Source organism: Micropterus salmoides, unplaced genomic scaffold (genome assembly GCF_014851395.1).
Source record: "Micropterus salmoides isolate LMB-PRFRI ecotype aquatic unplaced genomic scaffold, ASM1485139v1 Ms_hic_scaffold_11, whole genome shotgun sequence".
NCBI lineage: Eukaryota > Metazoa > Chordata > Actinopteri > Centrarchiformes > Centrarchidae > Micropterus > Micropterus salmoides.
In genome coordinates, this window is record NW_024040152.1 from 16,986,395 (window position 1) to 17,010,232 (window position 23,838).

At 37.7% G+C, this 23,838-nt stretch overlaps 2 protein-coding genes across 3 annotated transcripts; both read left to right on the plus strand.

Moving 5' to 3' along the window:
• The first annotated feature begins 8,856 nt into the window (after positions 1–8,856).
• Positions 8,857–9,920, plus strand: msmp2 (microseminoprotein, prostate associated 2). Its single transcript, XM_038710295.1, has 3 exons — positions 8,857–8,965; positions 9,333–9,441; positions 9,552–9,920. Exons 1-3 carry the CDS (start codon positions 8,857–8,859, stop codon positions 9,724–9,726), a joined length of 393 nt encoding a protein of 130 aa, XP_038566223.1. The 3' UTR covers positions 9,727–9,920.
• Positions 9,921–10,715: 795 nt separating this feature from the next.
• nbn (nibrin) lies at positions 10,716–23,758 on the plus strand. Of its 2 annotated transcripts, none has more exons than XM_038711466.1 (17): positions 10,716–10,880; positions 12,868–12,989; positions 14,592–14,719; positions 14,937–15,096; positions 15,188–15,291; positions 15,399–15,516; positions 16,746–16,936; positions 17,069–17,169; positions 17,275–17,401; positions 17,549–17,751; positions 18,491–18,656; positions 19,174–19,768; positions 19,915–20,004; positions 21,008–21,148; positions 21,638–21,751; positions 21,836–21,885; positions 23,409–23,758. In XM_038711466.1, exons 1-17 carry the CDS (start codon positions 10,850–10,852, stop codon positions 23,440–23,442), a joined length of 2,475 nt encoding a protein of 824 aa, XP_038567394.1. In that variant the 5' UTR covers positions 10,716–10,849; the 3' UTR covers positions 23,443–23,758. The 2 variants fall into 2 exon arrangements, with proteins under 2 accessions (XP_038567394.1, XP_038567395.1); XM_038711467.1 differs by having other exon boundaries at positions 18,497–18,656.
• The last annotated feature ends 80 nt before the right edge of the window (positions 23,759–23,838 follow it).

The window sequence follows — 23,838 nt, forward strand, 5'->3', positions numbered from 1 at the left end:
TGTAGGGTCAGCTAATGACTCTAAGTTAGACCTGTTTTACCTTTCCCTGTTACATCAATTAAGCCCCCTAAGAATATTTTTTAACAAGTTACATTCCACCACAATATACCACTACCACATCAAACTCCATTATACTGTACCAATATACAGTAATATCCTCACAATTGTAAACTGTGATGCCATCTCCATATTCAGAGTAGTAGTAGTATTAAAGAGAAAATTACATCCACCATAGTACCCAGCTGAGATACTTGTAAAGAGTAAAATGCACAAATGATATAGAGAAATTAGAAATTTGTAGGGAAAAAACTACAGAGGATATTGGTTTGTTACAGCAAACGGTTCAAAATTCTGGTATTTAGATTAAAATCACCACACTGGCTCCAGCAACACTTTATCTCAAAATCTTTCACAAAAATAACCTTTGGAGAACCTTCTGGAAATGTTCCTAGAACCAACATACCCAACCGGAAACATGCCTGAACTGTTCTTTGAGAAAATCTACCAACCGAAAGCTCAGGCGTAGGAAGGTTATGTTTTTGCTCGGTAGTAAGTCTGGCATTACCACTGTGCACACAATGAAGAGTCTGAATACACACATGATACACTGTACAGTGTACAGTCAGGGTGTGGGGCTTAACAGACACATGGTTGTGAAATACTTTCTAACCAGTATCCTGGTTAGACAGGTAATGATTAATGTGTGCCAGCTGTGTTTGGGACACAGAGAGACATAGAAATGCTGAACACGTCGCATAGTGTGGTCACATGTCTTTATCACTAAAAAATTGCAGGCCTACTGTATGCTGAGCCAAATAGCAGGCTGTCATTATCCCCTTACAGTTTTTTGTATTTACACAGTATTGTGATTTCATATGTATGCAAATAAGGAAATGCAAATAAATTCAGAACCAGGAAGAGAAAAATTATCATTTGAATCTTTTGCTGCAGTATACATTCAACTTTTAGAGCCTTCAGTTTTCCTCACTTAGATAACTCTTCTACCTCCAACACTGAAAACATGGAGTTAGGTATTGAATAATCGTTGTTAACCTTGTCTGCCTCTCTCTTTCTTAGTGACCCTGCCTCAGGGTGTATGGGTGTGTGTGTGTGTGTGTGTGTGTGTGTGTGTGTGTGACAGAGAGAGAGCTAGATAGAGAGAGAGAGATGGGCACTGACTACTCTGTCACTCTCTATAAATTTCACTTTGTTATCCTGGTGAAGCTCTGGCTATACAGTTTGTATTCTGCTCATCCTAAAGCTTTATGTATGTATGCATGTGTTTCTGTTGGAGTTTTTTAATAAAATGTAATGCCTACGTTGTTGTTTTTCTATGTGTGACCTTATGTTTTAAACATAAATGCTAAAAATACAGAACAATATCGATCAGACAAAAAAATGCACTTTTGTGTACTTGCATGCATTTCAATAAACAAAATGAAGCAATATGGCGTAAACAAGTTCAAGTTAGTGTTTATTGTAGAGTGATTGTGTTTCATTAGGGTAAACAGGTGTTTATTTTATTTTGTCATTTGCCATTAGCTTTATTTATTCAATCATATATAAATAAATTTGGAAATACGTATTGGTAATAACTGTACCCTAATAATGAGAATATTTTGATATTACATTGATGAGACACGTAATTTGTTTGCATTTGTGATCATTTTGCTATGTGATGTATTGATGTAATCTCCAGGTGTTATCCGTGTGTTTTTATTAAGAGAATAGCCTTTTCGCAAATTCAAAAATTCTAATTTTGACAATAAACTTTTCTATTCTGTGACCATTTTCACCCATCTTCAGTAGCACCTTATGCTCCCTGCATTCACCCCATGTGAAAAGGAAATGGATTTTCCCCTTTTTCAAATAGTCAAATCAGATTATGATATTTTATAGAATTTGATGTTTAATTCTGCAACCTTACATTCAATAAGATGTCACTTTAATGTAGGCTATTTTCAGATAAATCCACATTAAGTCATGCTCCAACAACAGTATCCTTTCAATCAAATGCAAACTAACTTTGATGTGTTCATGAAAATGATGCTATTTGAACCTTTATGTGAGCAGAAAAAGCATAATAACTTTGAAGCCTAGAGTGAATCTGAGTTAAATGATTTTTCTCTGCATAGAGGAGGTGGCTAGGGCTTTAAAAATAAGAGTTAGACTGAATATAAATACTGTTTGGTCATTCAAATGATTCATTAAATTCACACATACAGTTCCTTTTTTAATAATTTCTCTTTTTTATTAACATATCTCTCACTTTGCCTCTCACTGCCCTCCATCTGTTTGAGATTAAAACACTCCCCCTAGGCTCACAATTAGGCAATCAGAAGGCCATCATTCCGCCCCAATAGGCCCACAAGGTCAGCGTCATACCAGGAGAGGATACAGAGACAACAGAGGGGAACATTCACTGAAAAACGAGGGCTGCTCTTCATGAAGTGTACTGTCTTATCTGATATCTGTTCAAAATAATATGTTGTCTGCCACTGATGACAATGTTTGTAAAGGAAGGAATGACATTATTGTGGTATTTCTTAAAGAGTCAAATACTGAATGTCTTTATGAATCATATGCTGTAGTCTGGATACAAAGTAAATTCTCTTTCTCACATTGTACTTATTATCAGCTACACCTGATCTGTACAGGCTTCTTGCTGTTTAAAAAATAAAATCCTGACTCACCCACAAGTGAAAGTGTTGTGCTATTCATATCTGACCTGATGATGTGAAGTTAACATGTGTTTCAGTCCCACACTACAACCCCCAAACACACAGATGGATTGATAATACCATCAACAGTCTTTTTAACGACCAGAGGTCACCCTGACTCCCAGCGGTCACCTTGACCGCAGAGTTTGTCTTGATACTGCACCAATGTTATAAATCTAATATGATTTTTATGAATATATTTTTTCTCACTGTTAAGTGACACTCTGATGTGTGAGTGTAAGTGTAGGACAATTTAAAACATAAAAATGATTAAATCTTAAAATTAAGGTTTTGAATCTCAACACCAACAACAACCAACATGCCCTAACTCGTACAGGATTTGATATTATGTAGGTAAAAGTAGCAGTACTTCAAAACTGTAAGTGAAAGTCCATCCATCCATCCATTGTCAACTGCTTATCCTGCATACAGGGTTGCGGGGGGCTGGAGCCAATCCCAGCTGACATTGGGCGAAAGGCGGCGTACACCCTGGACAGGTCACCAGTGCAAGTGAAAGTCCTGCATTCTAAAACATTATCTAGGTAGAAGTACTGAAGTATTAGCAGAAGCAGTGAAAGTACTCATTAGGGCAGCAATGACCACTCTCAATGTTATATTATTATTGATTAATGACTGTGTAAGAAGCATTATGCTCTAGCTGGCTGACGTAAAGTTAACAGTTTTATATCTTTATGAACTGCTGGGTAGTTTGTTGTGTTTGATTCAAACTAGTAACTGTAGCTGTCAAATAAATGTAGTGGAGTAAGAAGTACAGTACTTGCCTTTGAAATGTAATGTAGTATGCATAAGTAGCATAAAATAAATCTAGGTAATGTACATCAAAATTGTACTTTAGTGCATCACTTGAGTAAATGTTAAAAAAAATATCCCCAAAAAGAACATCACAAGTCTTTGATGGGACAACTATGACATTTTTCAGTCAATCCTAGTTAGTTTTAGGATTGTAAATGAGGCATGAAAAAGCATAGCCCTGCAGATCCAGGCACCCTGTCTGTGACAGACCGCTGTGTGTCAAGTGTAGATGAATTTCTCTAAAGGTAACAAGATCTCCTGACACCATACCAGCCTTCTGCTTTGGAAATCCTAAATTTAAGGACTGTCTTTCATACCATATTGAACAAATATCCAATGAACTCATATTCTCTAACATTCTTGATGCAAACCCGCTGCACAATAACAAAAATTTCAAAACGTGCCTAAATATGGAGAATGCAGTTGTACAACTCCCACATGCAGATACTAAGAAAAATATGCTTATGCTTCTCCGTTCTTGGCACCAACCTTTTTCCTTTTTCCTTTCTCTTGAAAAGATATTTTATAAATCCCTTCAATAAGGAAGTCATTTGAGATATCCCCTTGACGCAGATTGTCACAAATTCGCATCACACCTCTGCAAGCCAAGATAGCGCATGGATTCCCCCAATGCCTGTTTGTGCATATTCGATACGTACCTGGAAACCTTTTGCAAGCACTGGCTTCTTGTTTATGCCTGCTAATTTGCATCATACCTACGTTATACCTGAATTTAAATCTTTTTTATGTTCTATAGACAAATTAACAATCTTCATTTAATTTAACATCAGCTTGAAAGCAAATGAAAACACTTTTGTTTTTTTGTTTTTTTATGTAAAACAATTCAGGCGTCATGGAGATATTTGAGATATCAGTCATTTGATATATTTGAATTGTTACAGGAAACATATCCGTGATAAGATACAACCAGTGACTTGGTGAAGTGACCGCCATGTGTTCACGTTTGTCCTCCCTGCAGGCAATAGCTGAAAGTTATTTGATTTTGCATCTGTGATCCTGTGTGTGTGTGTGTGTGTGTGTGTGTGTGTGGGGGGGGGGGGGGGGGGGGGGGGCTCACACTAGGATGAACATCACATCTATTGATCAGGCTAATGTGGGGAGGAAAGGCTGCAGGCCACAGCAGCTGATCAATATACCTCTAATTACATGGGGCACTGAGTGTGTGTGGTACTGAGAGTGAGTGTAGGTAGTCCCCCCCAAACTCACAGCGTTGTATATATAAATGCTGTCCCACAGAGGAATTGCACACAGATCATAGCTCACACACATTTAACAGTTAGTTCTGTATCACTTTTTTACTTTTCTTCTGCAGCACACACATTCAAATTAACCACAATTTGTTACTTGAACCACTTATGTTGATGTTATGAAGAGTTTTTTTTGACAGGACTCTGGGACACTGTGTATGGATAAAGGTGAAATTGGTAAGTGTCCTCGTATTTGTATTTACATGTCTGATTTTTGTGTGGAGTGTGTCTTGCCTCTCCTTTTCTTGCTTTCACTTATAGGCGCTCTTACGTGCCAAAAGGATCTCTGATTCCCTGTGTTAGTGACGCCCTCCTTCAAGGCATTTCCTGTTATATCGCTCTTGTGTCGGAGTTATTGTTTAGGTCTTTCTGTCTTCTTTGGAATCATCCGTGGTACATTCAGTTTGAAACAAGATGACTGTGTGATCTTTTCATTATTTGTCTCTGTCACTCCCTTGTTTGTTCTCACTGCAATGTCTCTATGCGTTTGTGTTATGTTATTCTGTTATGTTAAATCTTGATCTTCAAACTAGTGACTGTATCAAATAAATGTAGTGGAGTAAGAAGTACACTATTTGCCTGTGAAATGTAATGGAGTAGAAGTGTGAAGTAGCATAAAATAAATCCTCTGTCACTTCCTTGTTTGTTCTCACACATTGTCTCTCTCATCTTCTACAGGCTTTTCCAGTCTGCTGAGGCTCTGACTGGCTAGAGGCTGTGTGATATGTTTGATATTCGGTTGTTCTTGTACTTTATCCTGTCAACTAAATATCAGACATATTCCTACAGAGTCTGGCGCTGACTTCTGATCCTTGTTGTACCATGAAGTCAGATGTTCATTTAAATTGTTTTTGGAAGGTAAACTTTAAAACTTGTGTTATTATCTTTTGCTAAAGTTTGTAGACTATCAATTTAATGCTTACTTGAATTACTTCAGTTTAATTGCAATATCCTCAATTAATCGCTGTGCATGCATTACTAGTATTGCTTTTATTGTTGTGCTTTACTGTTGCAAAAAAGTAAACATTAACAATGATTTATTAATCATCAAAATGCTCTTTGTGTTCTGCATAAAAAAGTAAGCAAACATATCAAGTTTCATGCTCGTTCATTCTGTCTCTCAAACACACACACACACACCCACACACACCCATATACATACACTGTGGTCATTTACCAAGACTGACAGCTGAGGTATTACAGTCTTTTTTTGTTTGGAATAAGATCCAGGTGTACAAGTATATCCTGCCCCGTGAGCAAACAGGTGTTTTTCTGTCACCATACAGGTTTGTGACATTAGGGGTCATAACAAAGCCAAATCTCATAACAGCCGTTGTCTCACTAGTGCAGAGAGAAGTCTGTTTCATTCTCCCTTAAGTCCAAAGTTTTTTTTATTACTAATACCTAATTTTCAGTCCCTAACTGCTGTTGTTGGGCTGTCTTTTCCATGAGGAATTTTTCATCTGTGATTTTATCCATGCAGGACATAAAAAAAGCCTGATGGCACATTAATATTGTGAGTCATTACTGTTTCCACATCTCTGATTCGCATCCTGTTGCATCAAACCTAGTGAGCTGAATGCTTTCAGAAACTATTTTTATGCTTTAATTAATTGATTTTACATAGAGGAAACATGCTTTTGAACTTTTGGCTAATGAAACATCCTCCCTCCCAGTCAACAATTTTTTTGTTTTATTATATAATAGTCCATTTTCTGTGGAAGCGTAATAAGTTACATTCTAATGTGCACAAGCCTGCGGGAGTACTCGCTGGAAAATCAGTGGCACTGATGTGAGTATACTTTCTAATCAAATGAGTATCAGAATAATGCAGCCAACAACTGGATTTCATAAAATGATGGGTTCACTTTTACTTCAGGACTATAATGTGAACACCAGGCCATTGAAGTGTTGCCTCAAGATGCCGCATATTTCAAAAACTACTCTGACTACAATCAGGAAACAAGATAGACAGGTCTGGGTGCACAGATGCCATCTGAGTCATTCTGTTAAAGATGTGAATACATCAGAACAGCTCAGAAAAGAAAGACATTGAAGAAAGTGTGTTACAGCACTGGATAGCATCAAGGTTGAATGTATGACCCTGTTTGTGTCATCTGATCTGTAGTCACATTTGAGGACCAATTTCAAGTTTGATTTTTAACTCGCTGATCGTGTTGAGAATAGTTGCCAAATTTCTTACAAAAGGTGTCTTCTTAGTTTTTGTCTTTGCACATTCAGTTTCAGCATGAGCTAAAATTAAGTGAGTGCTCACTGAGGAGATGTTGAGGTTAGAGCAAGCCTCTAGGCAATGAAATCTCCTCAAAGGTGACAAACAAATCTGTGTATACGTCAGTGTGTGTGCATATGTGTGCACATGCATGTGTGTGTGTGTGTGTGTGTGTGTGTGTGTGTGTGTGTGTGTGTGTACAGTTATGTCCACACATGGGCATGTTATCTGAGGACTCAGGGTGGTTTATTCAAACAACTCCCAACACAAAGAAGAAAAACACTGAAACCCATCCTCCAACACAAAAATAACCTCAGATTTAATCAAGACACCCTAAAAATGTCATGCCCCTCCTCTGCTCCTGACAAAAACAACAGTGACACAAAAATTTATTATTAACTTAATATAGGAAAATTATACTCAAGTTCAGTGAATCATGTAAAATCATACCTTTCTGATTCATTAAAAATCATTTATGAAATTGAATTAAGCAACTGATGTGCATCAGTAAATTTTATTATTAGTCAGTGGTAAAGACAATTACCAAAAACGTCTCTTTTTAAATACAATAACACCAATAAGAGTGGTGGGAAAAGCACATTCATTCAAGTACTAAGTCAAATATTGACATACTTGTCCTTGTGTATTTCCATGTTATGCTACTATATACTTCTAATCCACTGCAATTCAGAGGGAAATATTGACTTTTTACTCCACTACATTCATTTGACATTTATAGATACTTGCTACTTTTAAAAAGCACACTTTATTTTGTATGATAGGATGCAATATTAATCAACCCAGTAGCACACAACATAAATTGGCTCCAAATTGATGAACTAGAACATTAAAACGCATGTATGTTTTAGTGATAAAAAAATTATGAAATATTTTATAACACGTACATTTTGAGAAGAGCCATTCTTCACAATGACTTATATACTTTTACTTTTCGATACTTGAAGTACATTTTACTGATAATACTTCTTTACTTTTATTTAAACAACATTTTGAATCAGGACTTTTACTTGGAGTATTTTTACACTGTAGAATTTCTATTTTTATTTAAGTAAATGGTCTGAGTACTTCTTCCACCACTGCAATAATAATATTAGATTTTATTGATAAAAACAATAATCTTGGCCTTTTTAAAATTAGCTTTTCAATATATATATATTAAATAATATGTGCATCTGGATGTTGACCAGAGGGTCAAGGGTTCATACTCCTTCGTACACACACAAGCGGCTCCTGTGCAGGACAATAGGCCACTGGCTGGTTGTCCCATCGATGGTGTCACCACTGAGATCTACTGATAGGGTCAAATGGCACCCCCTGAGATAAATGTTATCTGAAAGACTGCACACTGTATACTCTAGGGCAATTTCTGTGAAGCAGTAAAAATAGGAAATGACGAACATTGTAATAATAATGCTTGTGTATGTTTGTGTGTCTGCATATTGTGTGTGCGTGCAGAGAATGGTAACTAGTGAGTGGCTGAGAGGTGGACAAATAGCAACGAAGAAAGTAGAAATGAGTGTGGAGATAAAGACGTGCCCATTCAGTATAAATATCTGAAAGCACAGGGAAAGAGTGCATCAGTCCAGGGTGGCACTGAAGAGGAGACGCACTAAGCCAAAAGGGGGAAGAGGGAGTAGAAAAACAACAAGAAGGTGAATGAAAGCCAGAATTGACAATACAGCAAGGGAAGGTTTTTATAGTGGAAACAGGTAAGACCAACACATTTGACATCTGACATTTCTCTCATCTGGTTATAATGTTTTGTGGGTATTTTTTTTACCTGTGCACTGCTTTTTTTTCAGAAATGGCAAACCAAGCAGGTGCAGTCCTTTTGGCATTACTGTTGTTCCTGAGTGCCAGTGTACCATGTTTTTCTGTGTATAACAGTGGCGAGTGCTTCTTCAACACTAAAGGTACAGAGTGTGTATGTAGATTTACGTTTCCAATAGGCTTAAATTTGTACAAGTCCAGTGGTAGAAATGCACTTAAACTGTACTTGCACTTTACTTTTACAGTTATTGTTATAATTATTAATTGCTATTTATTTAAATTAAGATTTGTCGTCTGAAACATATGATCAGTTTATGAAATATAATGCGTACTGTTATAATAAACAACAGTCTAAATTAGTGAACTAGCTCAACCCAGACCTGCTACAATATTTAAATGCTGCTTCATGCATCAGTAATAATAAAACTATATATAACAACATGAAAGGCACCTTTCTGTATAATGAACTAGTACTTTAAGTACATTCTCTCGTTACAATTGCATTTTCAGGGAGCTGTGAACACATGGGGCAGGTGTACGGGATAGGAGAGAGCTGGATAACCAGTGACTGTTACCAGTGTGTCTGCATGGAGCCTTTCGGAGTAGGATGCTGTGACAAGTGAGTTTATTTTGAATTCAAAACTACCCCATAAAAGCATTTAAATTTCTTATTTATTTATTTATTATTATTATTATGTATATATGATCTAACTCTGTTCTTCCCTACAGTGGAAATAAACCTGTGGACTATCCAGACTGGTGTGAGATCATCCGCAAACCTGACTCTTGTACTAGTGTTGCAGTGATGAGAGGGAATCATAAACTACCCTGCCTCTGGGGGAGAGGCCGTCTCAGACCAGCTGCAGGCCAACCATGGAAATCTGACAATGATCCTATATTTTGAGTTCAGTAATTAATGGGGGGGGGAGCAATATAACAATGTGTGATGTTTATTTTGGATTTAACAGCTAAAATAAAGACCCTGATTTAATTTTATCATGAGGTTTGTGAGAGACTACCAAATTTTTTAACAAAACCTGCAAGAATTATCTTGAATTATGTTTGTATGTATAATTTTACATTTGTGTTGTTGATGTTGGTTGTAGATGACTCTGTCTGGATTGTTTCTGTTTAATGGTTTAAGATTTTAAAAAATGTGTCTGTAATTTCTGGATTTGTCAAATGTGTAATTTGTTATTTACCTATTTACTACACTTATTGAATTGTGCTATTACTTGCTTTCTCTACGAGTGAGTAATATCATATCCACCTATCAGAAGAAAAACAGAATTTATATTGTGCTATTCTAGCTCAGCCATATTCAAGACTTCAGGTCACTCTAAATCAAATTCAGAGCATCAAAAGCTATTACATTACATCAAAATTATTTTAATGTACTAATTCATTAAAGTTGTTCCATTATTTACAGGTCAGCATTTATATCCAGATAGCATCACCAGTACAGTTTTAACTGTCAGCTGTTCAGCTCAGAAAAAGGTTGGTTCAAATTCATAAATTAAACACAGCTGTACAATTTTAAAGTGTGAAACAAACATGCAAAAATAACATTTGACGGCTCATTTGCCAATACATTTCTGGGTATTTTTGTAAATTTTTCCACACCGGCCTAAGACATTTGCACAATGTACATTATTCTGAATTGGGTCATTCTTCATAATGAATACTTTTACCTTTTGTACTCATATGTCAATGCTAATACTTTTTTACTTTCAAGTATTTCTACACAGTGGTATTGCTACTGTTACTTAGGTCAAAAATCTGAATATTTCTTCCATCACTGGGTGAATTTTAATTTGTAGAAGACTGTAATGAATGACGGAATTGACTTTTATTTTGAAAACAGAGCCGTGGCGCATTATTTGTACGTCACGCGTTGGCGCGCCGTGAGTGTCCACTCTATTGATAGCATGAACGATAGTTGTTTTGACTGGTTGTTTTAAAAATGTTGCCTTTGTCCTGAGTCGTTCATGGTTTAAGTTTATGAAAGAGCAACAAAAGGCAATAAAATGTGGATACTGACACCCCTGCAGCCTGAAGGTAACTTTTTAATGTCTTGATTGACATTTTAACGCTAGCTTAAGACGCAGCTAGCAAGTTACCGCTTTGATCAAGTTGTGTTATCGAGTGTGATTAAAAACTAACGCTATAGGTAAATGTGGTCATAGACTGTATGTAAAGTCCACGACTTTGCGTAGGGAAGTTGATTTGTTTTTTTGGTGTGATCATACTGCAACATATGTTTCATTTAAAGAACAGGTTGTGGGCGTGTTTTCGTTTTATGGCAAATATGCATGTGCAGTTTAATGTTGCCTAAACTATTGAGATTCAAGACGTTTATTGTCATGTGCACAGTAAAACCACAACGGCTACATACAACGAAAATCTTACTTTGCAAGTCTCCCTTTTAAAAATGTCTCTATATATAAAGATGAACCCATTAAAAACAATAAATACAATAAACAACAATATCTACAGACTACAAAATAAAGTCAGGTGCAGCAAAGTTGGCTAAGTGGAAACAAATCCTGAGTGCAAGAGGTGAGTCTCTGTGAGTTTTACAGTAAGGGCAAAAGTCAGTTGGAGTGATGGACGGTGGGGGAGGTAATGTTGGAGGTTCAGTCTGATGGCCTTTGGTTAAAAACCGTTTGATAGTCCTTTTGTCTTCGATTTCACACTCCCGTATCGTCTCCCTTACTGCAGAAGTGTGAAGAGACTGTGTTGTGTTTCTGTACTGTCTTTGATGATGATGTGGGCTCTCCATGGGTGATGGATTGCTTAAAATTGGGCTCAGAGCAAATTTATATCTGCTACCCCCTTCACAGGTAACAGCAACATAGTCAGTTACTTTCACATATGTTTCCACTTTTGTGTTGCATATAGTTTGTGAATATGTATGAAGTAGACACTGGACAGTGAAGCATGCAGTTAATTAAGACAGTCACAGTCAGTGATTTAATGTGTGCTTAGTATTAACCCAAAGATTTACATTTTTGATGCAGACTTTTTTCAGCTATTTTGATAATCAATTAATTAATTTGGGAAAACATTTCAAAATGCTTCTAGCGTCTCCAATGTGAGGGGGTGGGGGGTAAATTGTAAACTGAATATCTATGGATTTTGGACTGTTGGTTGGACAAAACAAGACAATGGAATTGACAATAAGCATTTTTCACCTATAATCGATTCATTGTGAAATTAATTGGCTAATTAATTAATTGAATGATTTGTAGCTTACTGATCTTGGAATTTGACATTTTGCGTTTATTTTGTACAATAACTCCTTAACCAGCAGTAATGGTTTGTGTTTTTGCTGTTCCTCAAAAGATTATTGTGCAGATTGTTCCAACACAAGTCAGCCTATTACCACAACATGGTAATATATATATATCTCAGCCACAGTGGTGTAAAAACAGAGTGTAATATTAGCTGTGCAGTGGAGGATGTTTGCTTTTCCTGGTAATAAAGGTGGCATTGTGTTTAGAAATGGACGGCACTTAGGCAGCGCTAAAGCTTGACAAAGCACTTCACATTGCCTGTCATTCATCCATTCGTGCACACGCACACACACACACACACACACCGATAAAGCTGCCATGCAAGATCAATGGGAGGCTTCAGTGTCTTGCTCCAGGAGCCACAGCCACCACATAACAATAATGTGTTTGTTCATTCAACCTGTATCTGTTTGGCTAACATATTTGTTTTCCCCAGGGAACATGCCTCCACCCCCTGGTTTAGATGAAATGTTATTTGAAACCATTAACTATCTTATTCAGTAGATTGTGTCATTATTGATATCTGTAAGTGCTAAGCGAAATATATTGTGATATTTATATTGAAAATATTGGCTCTAGTGTATAATGAAACAGATTCATTCATGATTGACACACATAAAAACGGGCACCTATTTTAAGATTATTGTTGAACTTGTCATGTAAGTATATGAGTTTGTAAAACCACAGTTGTGTTGTCTGTCTGTGATTTTACATTAGAAGTTCAATAACGTGCCTCCTGTCATTCACAGGTGAGACCCACTATCTTCTCTCCAGTAAAGAGTATGTGGTGGGACGCAAGAACTGTGACATCCTCCTGCCCAACGACCAGTCCATCAGCAGGGCTCATGCTCACCTAACTGCTACTGACCAGGTGAGAGGAAGATGGGAAATAAGTATAAACTATAGCTTATATAGTATTTATTGGACTGAATTTGTGAATTTAGTACAGATTTAGTATCCGGTGTAAACTATCTGTCATGTTAGGGCTTCTGTAGTTTCATGATTACGTACAATACCACAATCAATAGAATTTATATTGTGGATAGTTATTTAAAGAGAACTAAATCTGATGAGGCAAAAGTTCACAAACTTTTTCAAGGAAAGGTATTTGGTTGATTGTCTTTACTTTCCTCAGGAGAGTTTTCTCTGGAACTAAAGACAGATTAAAGGTCAAAATGATACTGTTCCAGTCACTAACAGAGATGTGGGCAACTTGGATACAATAGATTTCAATGGTGACAGCTTTTCATGGCAAAAACAAATATTAAAACGACCATAGAAATTGCTCAAAGCAGTGCAGCATAATTTACTTCCCCACTGCTGATTAATATGCTCAGTTTGTTCTAAACACTTATCATTTTATGACTTAATACTCAGCTTCCATATGAGCACAATAACACATTGTGGAAGCTGTCAAGTGTACTCAAAAGTAACACATAGAGATCTTGTGACAGTCAGTATTCACTTGGCACATTTTTCACTGAACAAGCCAACTATCAATCATAAGTAGAAAAATGAACTATCACCAAACACACACACCAACAGTAACCTAAACTTGGGAGTAATTTAATATTCTATCCTGTGTTTGAATGGGTACACATCCTGATGATGTTAATATTTTGACATCATTTTCAGTGGTATACATCAAGGATTAACAACAAATCCCAAAGTAAGATCTGACGCTTAATGCTAAATAAAAACATATGTTATCACTTTGTATTGCTGTGTTGAATTGTGCAACATTGACTATTAGTTTGCTTCTGTTTCAGCGCACATAGTTTATAAAGTAAATAGTTACATATTGGTGTATATATTTTGCAGGATTGTCAAGATATTTATTTGACCAGCAAGCAGATGAGTAATATGATTTTTGGAAAATATTTGCCTGTGTGATGGCAGTTCTGCACACAAGGTTGTGCTATTGCACCAGTCCAGCGTAACTAAAACTGAAACAAAAATTGTGGTCACTCCCTGGTCTAACACCGCCCACGTGTGTAAAATGGACTACTCAGAGATTTGATATCTCCAGTAGTTAGTTAGACATGTTATTTATTGTTTGATGCACATACAAATACCCTGCCCTCTTGTAATATATTGGACAGACAGTTGCAGTTTAGGCCACATGTTTTTGATGGTTAAGTTGTATGTTATTTTAAGACAATGTTTAGCTTCCACCTTTTTCTTTATTGTGTCTAATTATTAGACAGAGATTATTAACCTTGTTCTAACACAAATTTTCCAATGGGCTGTTCACTGTGTGCCTTTTTATTTATAAAGAAAGAATCTCTATTTCAAGTGTTTCAAAACACCTGTCACCTGTAGACAAGCTTGTAGTCCTCTCCGTTTGTTCTTACACTTAAGGTTGAATTGATGGTTTCTCACTGAGACATGAATAATTGAACAGAAACATGTAGGATGGTTTGTTTGAGTGAAGGACAAATTCATGAGTTGCTCTTATGAATGTTATTCCTAGACCCTGACTCTGAAAGACACCTCCAAGTACGGTACATTTGTCAACAGCCAGCGCTTGACAGAGAACACACCAGTGAACCTGAAGTCAGGCGATAATGTTACATTTGGGGTTTTTGACAGCAAATTCAGGTATGAAATTGAAACTACACATGTCAAGTTGATGTTTTATATCACAGAACCATGCTTTTGTTTTGATCACTAAGTCTGCCGTCGTCTTTTACTTTTAATTGCACTCACACCTAGTTTCATTTAACCCCAATTTTAGAAAATTCTCAATTTAACTCAACAGTTGATATGAATTGTATTCATTCTAAACCTGCTGCATTATAAATCTGCTTCATCTCAGTGTGGATCATCAGAAGCCACTGGTGTGTTCATCATGTTTGGACAATGATGACAAAGCGTCACTCTCTCAGGTACTGTTGGTTTTGGGTGGAAAACTTGCCAACACCTGGACTCTGGACTGCACCCACCTGGTCATGCCCTCTGCTAAAGTCACCATCAAGGTCAGGACCAGACTTTGTATCCTCATTAGCACACCCTGCAAATGTGTTTGTTCCCAACTATGTGTTGATGTGTTTCTGTTTTCCTAATTAGACTATTTCTGCCCTGCTGTGCTGTCGTCCCATTGTGAAGCCAGAGTTCTTCTCAGAGCTCAGCAAAGCCGCTGAACAAAAGCGGCCCCCTCCTAAAGCTGAGAGGTACCATATGGCCCATTATTACATATACACACATTTACACTAAGGAGGAGCTGAACATCAGTGACCTCACTGAACCAAACATGATCTCATCTCTGCTGTTTTTAAAGTTTCATCCCTGAGATCGATGAGCCCAGCTTGAATAAAGAGGATGTTAACCTTGGAGCAATTCCAGGTCGCAAACAGCTGTTCACTGGAAAGACCTTCATATTCCTCAGTGGCAAACAGGTGCATCTACTGCGTTCTTTGTGATAACCTAATATTGTTTTGATACTTGATTTAATAGTTATCGTTGTAAGGGAAGTAAGCACTTATTTTAGGCTATATAATTGCTCATCGCCCCGTTTTGTTTTTCAGTCATTCGCTTCAGAAATGATGTAAAGTCACTTGAGCTTCATGTTTATCAGCTGCACATCTGTTGCCAGGCAGTTGGCAGCCAGGAGATCCTCTGGGAGACTCACAGCTCCAGTGGAGATCCTGATTTTTACAAGAGCACAAGTCATAATTATATTCCACTATAGATGAGATGTTTTCTAGATTAATTATTTTGTTTATAAAATATATAATTAAGGTGATTTTCAGCATTTCTAAATGTAAATCTACCTCACTGTGTCCTCTCTGCTCCAGACAATAATGACTGGAGTTTACCAGAGCCCAGAATTTTCTTGTGATATTGGTACATAGCAAACAAAAAGGTTTCCATTTAATATGTAAGAAAGCAGACAAATCCTTTGCCTTTTTTAAATTGTTACCGACAAATCTGTGGTAAGTTGCAATTAATCAACCAAATGAATTAATTGTTTATTATTTATTGTTGTAAACCACAGCTATGAATCGTGCATGGATGAAAATCTGAACCTCCAGGTGCACCGCAGGGCGTGTGCAGGTTATGAAACCTCATTAGAGACCGCAAACTTATTTGTACTGTCTTGCTTCGTCTTAATGCACTTAATACAACAGTATAAAGTGAAGTCTGTTGTGTTGTGGATGTTTGTAAGCATCTCTTATTTAAGATGACTTCTACACATTCATCCATCCATATTGACACTGCCAACTTAAAGGGGTTATTTGTTTTTTACATTTCTCTATCAAAAAGCACTAAATTTTATTCTTCTCCAGAAGAGCAAGAAGCCAGCTGAAATGTAAATTATAGTTGGCTATTATCACATTATGAGTGACTGTTTTTGCATTTTCCAAGCTTAAAGTTGCAAGTTGTACATGAGTACAACAGCATTATAGAAAATCTGTAACAAATAACTAAAACATGTAAGGATCACTTGAAAGCTTGAGCCTTTAATCAGATTAACATTAGAAGAGAGGGCAGGGCCTTCAGCTTTAACTGTGACACAGCTATTTTATTGTCAGTAGACACACAGGCACTCTGGCTATCTCTCTGATCTGCTGTACAGATAAACAATCATAGTTGTGTAATTGCTGTTCTTCTGTGTTGTTTGCAGCTGAAGCGCCTAAGTGCAGCAGTGAGTTTTGGAGGTGGCAGGAGCCAGCTGCTGGAGGAGGGCTCTCTGCCCCGGGACCTGCTGGAGTCTCCACAGAGCTGTGTGGTCGATGCTACAACAGCCAGCTCCCAGGCTCTGCTTCCTTCCTCTACCACAGATTGGGCAAACTCTGTGAAGAACATTGTTCAAAGGTTTGCACAAACTGCAGTTTTTCTGTAGAAAAGCCCTGAACAATCTGTCTTAGCAATTTACATGTCAAGGTGAGGATTTGTGAACACTTTAGAAGACTCTCTCTTGCATTTCTCCTTTTTCCACTGACACAGAAAAGGCCTTCGAATCATCACAGAGTCTGAAATTGGTTTGGCTGCCATCTATGCTTCTTGTGACAAGTACTGCAATCCATCCAATCTAACGCCTGACTCAGGTGGGTGAGCAGACACAAAAGCACTGATTGCTTTCTTTATGTTTTTGTTTATATAATTTTTATCTTGTGTTAACATTTGTTTCTTCTTTTCTTTATGTTGACCAGTACCAAACGTGAAACCCAGAATTCCAAGTGCTTCGCTGTCACAGAGCGTGGCGGTGGATGAGACTGTGTTGCCTGCAGCATCTCAGAACATCACAGCTTATGCAGTTAACACAGAACCGTCGCAAGGGTACAGCCACACGCTCACAGCCACACGCTCACAGCCACACGCTCACAGACACGCGCTCACAGACACGTGTCCGTTATGTGTTGTCCAGCATTTTTCTGTTTGTTCTAGAAAGCCTGTCTGATTTGTGTTTTTTCACTTATTTATCAGGACAAAGCTATGTGAAGTTATCGGGATGACAGCGGTAGGAGAAACGCCTGAGAAGAAGCAAAACCAGAATGTCGGTCAGCTCCATGGATCTAAACCCGTAGCTCAGAAGACGGCCACTCATTGCATCATGGCTGATACAATGAGCTCATCGTTCTACACTGTAGAAAACACAGACTCACAGAGGAAGAAGACCAAACTGACAGGTAGCTGCATGAATGATCTTTTTCTCTCCTGATACAGATTCCAATGCTTAAAGATAAGCAGATACCAATCCAGTGCTTACCTTAGCTTTAAAATGAATTGTTCATAATTAGGTCACTTGGTAATGTTGAATAACAGACACTGTTTCTAAAGCTCCTCTTTTATTGTTCTACAGTATTTTTTGACTTTAGTAAATTGTTCCAGAGCGTTTGTTAAGTTGTGCTTATATTAATGAAATAATAGCACTGATTTGTAAAAAGTGTGTGATGTGGATCGGTCATATGTGTCTCATACCATACTGATACTTTAAATTAGGTCAGAGTATTAATGCCAGTAACAATCCGGTGTATTGGATTGACGCATTCCTAGGATGTATCTGCCTCCATTTGATTATGTTTTAAACATATTGTGGGGTGGCCTACGCAACATCTACCTGTCATTGTGTGAAATATGCTTGTTCTGAGACATAATGTGTCAATTTGTGAGCTTTAAAAGAGTATGGTAGGTGGATTTTGTTACTTTTGGAGAGCAAAGCTAGCTGTTTCTCCATTTTCAGTCTTTATACTAAGCTAAGCTAACTTGCTGCAGGCACAGTGGATTGATATGGGAGTGGTGCCTAGCTTTTCATCTACCTCAGCATGTACTTCCCAAAAATGACGACCTATCTCTTGAATTCACTCATGATAGAAGCATCAGCTGAATGTTTGTAATGCTGTAGTAAATCAATCAATAAAATTTCAGGTGCAGGCAGCAGTGGCATTAGGCCCCAGCCATCCCTTCCTAGGACCAATGGTGGCATGAAGATCCTACAGAAGCAATCTCCTAAGAAACAACAAATCCTTGCACAGGCCTCCCCCCAGAAACAATCAGTTCTATCAAGTTTCTTTCAACCAGTCAAAAAGAAAAGGTAAACATCTGCTTCTTAAGCAGGTAAAAAAACAGATCAGACCACATCAATGTTTTAGCATGTTGGTAGTAATGTAGTGCATTAACTGTACAATAAATATACCTTTGGCTGGCAACAATATAAGCTCCCTGGGATCTTGAACAGAATAAGCAGTTTAGAAAGTGATGATAATGTTTACTCTGATGGGTCATTTAATATTCATATTCATTTCCAGCCTCAGCAAATAATTTTTATATCGCAGTGAAAAGAAGAGAAAGTAATGGTACAACAGTACCTGTAGAGCTGTAGAGTGTGCTAGGAAAAGTTGATATAAATATAGTATATATTGTTTTATATTTACTGAATAAGATGAAAATTGCCAAAGAGAACTCCTAATTAAGCATTTGCACTCCTATGTACAGTTCAGTACATCAATGCAGCACAACCAGATAAATTTTTTGGGGTTTTTTATTCCACACAATTGCAACTGGCTGAAAGTCTAGTCTTTCCCGTCTTTTTGTTTAATCCCATCATAAAGGCATTTGGAGGATGAGCTCTTCGCTGTTATGTCTGAGCCAAAACGGCCTGTACTGGAATCATCCCTCAGCGTACAGGCACCCAACACCCCTGCAGCAACATCCCTGACTCCAATGGGGTCAGCAGCTGATCTTTTTGTAGGACGGTCGGAAGCAGACAGGGTCTCACACGCTGTCCAGGAGGAGCCGCAGAGCAGGAAGAGGAAGGAGATGGAAGCAGAGATACAGATTGATGAACTGGAGTCTATTATGTCTGAGGATATGGACTGCTTTGATGAGCAGAGCATAACGCACAGTTTCGCAGAACAGAAACAAAGTTTAAATACTGCAGAGTCTTCAAGCAAGAGGCAACGGGTCCACCTAGAAGAAAAAGGAAGCAACAAAAGGACACAGTTGGGCCTGGAAAGGGAGTCGGGCACCCATAAGGGCCACAGCCAAAAATCTGAACATCATATTGTCTCTGTCAAGACGGAGCAGGTCCATCCTTTCGAGTACAGGACAGCTTATCATGAGTCCAGCAAACCTCCAGAAGCGTCATCTGCCAGTACAAGCAAAAACATTGATGCTTTTGAAGACGACGAGGCGTCTTTCATTGAGGTGAGGATTTTACTGTCAGTTTGTCAGTGGTCTTCTGTACATTCATTAATTTAGAGAAAAGAAACAACTGTCTCAGCACACACGATGGAGTCACTTCTGAGTTTTACATCCATGTACTGCACACTTCACCCTTTTTATCCCTGTAGGATTTAGAACTAGTCAGACTAGATGTGTCCCATCCCAAAGAAGAGACCAAGACCCCTCTGAAACCGGTCACTATCAAACAGGAGGTCCAAGTAAGTCCTGTGAAAAAGCTCTTACTGTTACAGCTTTGTTTGTGTGTTTCTCCTTTTAAATAAGCCCCATTTTCCTGCTAATTATATAGATTTGTCCCCCACACGCAAAATTTGCCTATCAGTTTTCAATGATGGTTGGAGCGGGCCACGGGACCCAGCTGTGGTAGTTTAACATGAACAGATATAAAGTAGATATAAGGCCGGGGAAAGCCGCTGAGTATCTGCTCTTTGCTTGTGTAAGTGTAGGATTTAAAAGCAGCTTAGAGGTTCTTTAGGTTCAGGCTACTAGAGAATGGTGTCATCTGTCATGTGGCCCAGTGGATTTATGATTGCACAGCCTGACACCAACAACAGAGCATAAAGATAGGTTAAAATTATAATGTAATTTAGCATGTATGCCGGTCTTCCCTAATATACATCTTAATGTGGTATTGATCACTGACAGCCCGGCCAATAAATTAATCAGCCAATGTTAGCTTATCACAGATATTTTGTATCAGCGTGTATAAGCTGATAAGTAACAAGAAATTGCAGTACAGATGTGTCAGATGTGTTTGAGGTAATTTAGAAACAGTCTCCGCATCACAGAGCGGACAGTTTTATTTTTCAACCGTAAATTGTCCCACTCAGTACATATCTTGGTGACAATTCTTTGATAACCAAATTCAAGAGACCCGTATTAAACACATGTATTTATGTTAAAAAAACATAAATACATGTACAACTATAAACATCAGCTGAGGTATTGTTGTAGGATTCTTATACTCAAATATTCATATTGGTATTGGCCAGAACCCAGTACCGGTCAGCTGTTGTTTAAAGTGGATCAGAAATGTTCCATCAGCATTGGAAACCACTTAGGATTCATGGGCAATCCTGTACACCATGTTATTGTTGTTTTTGTGTTTACTTTGATATTCTAAAACATTAATCTATGCTACAAAGAATATTAATTAATATCAACTGTCCATCAGACTAAAGTTGACTCCTTCATGTTTTGCAGGAGTCAAAGACTGACGAAAACCTTCCTAAAAAGCTGGTGCTAGTGGAGTTTAGATCTCTAACTGTGACCGCACCTCCCAAAACAAAACCACAGAGGATGCAGGACGTCAGCAACGCAAAGAACTTCAAATGTTTCCGCAAGGTCAGACTACAATGCAACTTAGACAACAGAAACTCACAGTAGAGCCGTGAAACAGATGTAGTGTGTAAATAGTTTATCCTCAACTAATAATAAACAAAGTAGACAGCTCCCCTTTTGAGTGACACCAATTAACATTTCCATCAGTTTTAAAAAGTAAAAGTTATGACCTTATCCATGAGTAGGGTTAGCCTTTTTCTTACCTTCCTGACATTTCCCCGCGGCATATATGGTAGATGACGGTATTTGTGTTAAAAAAATTTTTAAAAAAGAAGTAAAAGCTGAGATGCTTGTGATAGAAGTCACTGTACGTATGACATCATTTAGCTCAATGCTGCGTGTCTAATATGTCGTTATCCTACTTAGACTAGTCTTGCTGGTTTAAATACTTATGGCCTGTAGAATAATGAATAGATAGGAAATAAGCGCTTTCTTCCATATATTGTTGTCCTTTAAATTTTCCTTTAAATTTCCTTGGTGTGTATGTGACAGACCTGCGTGCCAGGAGCAGGCGGCTCACCACGCATCATTGGAGGGTCTGATCTGCTGGTTCACAACAGGGGCAAGAACACTGATCTGGACGAATGGCTGAAAGATGCAGCAGAGGTACTACTGACAGTCTTGTCCCTCTTATCCATCTGTGATCTGTCTGAGCTCTGCATTCATGATTTGAGCCTGTGTTTGTTACAGGAGGAGCTTCAGAGCAGGCGGGACGAGAGTGCCGGAGATGACCTCTTTAGGTAAGAAACTGGGGCTCATTTTCTGTAAGCTGTGTGTGACATTTACAAGTAAAACATCTGCTCATTCTTTCATGTCTCATATTGATTTTATTGATCATTAATAATGAGTTGAGATCTTACTTGTGCTTAAGGCACTGTCTGGTTTGTTACCTGTGTCCTGGAAAAAGAGAGAACGCTGAGTGTGACTTGCTTATATACCGTAGTATACGTTATTCATCCCAACTCATCAGTAGTGGTCTTCATGTGTCCGAAATGTTGGACCCGATCTGAAACGGACTTGTGGAAAACCTCCTCAAACCCGTAATTTAACCCGATCATAAATGTGGTCGACCTGAAAAGACCCTAATAGAGCTTAACAGAGAAAACACCAACACGGCAGCAGCATGATGTGCTATCAATTACAAGCAGCTGCATTCCAAAAGCAGCAATATATTGGTAATGTTCAAAGAAAGGATGTCACAGAAAATTATTCAAAACAAATTATTTATATATTTCAAAACGTAATTTATAGAAATAATTGAAAGTCCTTTTTTTAAATATATCTCAATCAAATTCCCAAAAGTAATTATCATTAACAAATTGTTTACTTAGGTAATAACTGTGTTATTCATTATATATTCTCTCTAAAGTAATACAAAACAAAAAATATTGTGGATTAAACTGAGAAACTATCTACAGTTAATGTTATCCTGTTACTTTAGTATAATGTATTAGATATTATTTTGTTATTTTATTGTTTGGCCAGACAGTGATAAATGTGTCTGTGTTGGTAGCATCCTTTCTGAGGATAGACAGCTACTATACTTTCCCTCTGTTAACTGTTGTTGAATGTGTTCTTATTCAAGTGGTTTCTTTTCTCTTGGACATTATGGTAATTAAAACCCTTAACCCTTGTGCCTCTTATACTAGACTTGGTTGGTATATATGCTAGTCAAGGTGGTGAAAACAGTGTAAAATAAAGATTCTGGCTGTACAGATTATTATCAGGGGCAGACAACATAATAACTGAGAATTATGAATATGGGGCAACTGTAGCTTCGGGTTAACCAATCACAACATAATAATTATTTTGTCAGAGTAGTTGCCAGGGTAACAGAGGTGATGTAAGCTGGCGTTGCTGCTGCTGCTGCCGCCACCGTGTTTTCTTGGACTAAGCAGAAAAGAGACAGTCTGAGATTGATTTTGTGTGTGTGCCATGGATGAGCTGTTTGATCACTGAGTCATGCTCAGTCAGTCATGCGTAGCCGGGGAACAGACTCTGCTGCTAAGAAAACAATCCGGTATTTTTTTGGTAGGTCTAAACGAAGTTTCCAGACATGGTTTATAGGAAGCCTGTTTGCTTTAAGCTGAACAAACACTGTCCGTGTTTTACAGTGCTTAATTTGGGATGTTTTTATTGTTTGTTCAAAATGCCTCTAAGGACATTGAGGAATGATGCATGAGGAATGTTAAAAGCCCATCCTCACATGGACAGACCTATGAGATAAAATCTTTTATGTGTGTGTGTGTGTCTCTCTCTTTAGGTACAACCCCAGCAGACTAACCAAGAGAAGATGAAATGCCTCCATGTTAACATCCTATGGAGGAAATTTATTTCAAAGGCACAGGAAGTATGTGAAACTCCAGAAAGGACTCAAGAAATCATTTGATAAATTACTCTTTATCTGTTTTATAATATAGAGGAATAGAACGCAGAACTGCTTCATAATTGCTAAAATGTTTTGTTTTGCTGATCTTGCTGTTCTATCTGTAACTATTTTCATATACTGCGCTACTTAAGCCACTGACAGCAAGCAATGTAACGAAACAGTCTCATGTTCAGAGTTTCCGCTCAGTTTTTATTTGTCAATAATAAAAAATGCAGCATACAAAACATTAAAAAGTCTTCAATTTTACAAGAGAGAATTATAACTCTCCATGCTGAAAGCAGCCATTCCTTCGTTTTGAAGTTAA

Excerpts from the sequence above, each read along its gene's own strand:
- msmp2 (XM_038710295.1), top strand. The coding sequence starts at position 8,857 with ATGGCAAACCAAGCAGGTGCAGTCCTTTTGGCATTACTGTTGTTCCTG. Across the intron at positions 8,966-9,332 it reads GTGCTTCTTCAACACTAAAG|GGAGCTGTGAACACATGGGG; the intron begins GTACAGAGTGTG and ends TTGCATTTTCAG. Across the intron at positions 9,442-9,551 it reads GGAGTAGGATGCTGTGACAA|TGGAAATAAACCTGTGGACT; the intron begins GTGAGTTTATTT and ends TCTTCCCTACAG.
- nbn (XM_038711466.1), top strand. The coding sequence starts at position 10,850 with ATGTGGATACTGACACCCCTGCAGCCTGAAG. Across the intron at positions 14,720-14,936 it reads GTTTTTGACAGCAAATTCAG|TGTGGATCATCAGAAGCCAC; the intron begins GTATGAAATTGA and ends GCTTCATCTCAG. Across the intron at positions 21,886-23,408 it reads GCCGGAGATGACCTCTTTAG|GTACAACCCCAGCAGACTAA; the intron begins GTAAGAAACTGG and ends CTCTCTCTTTAG.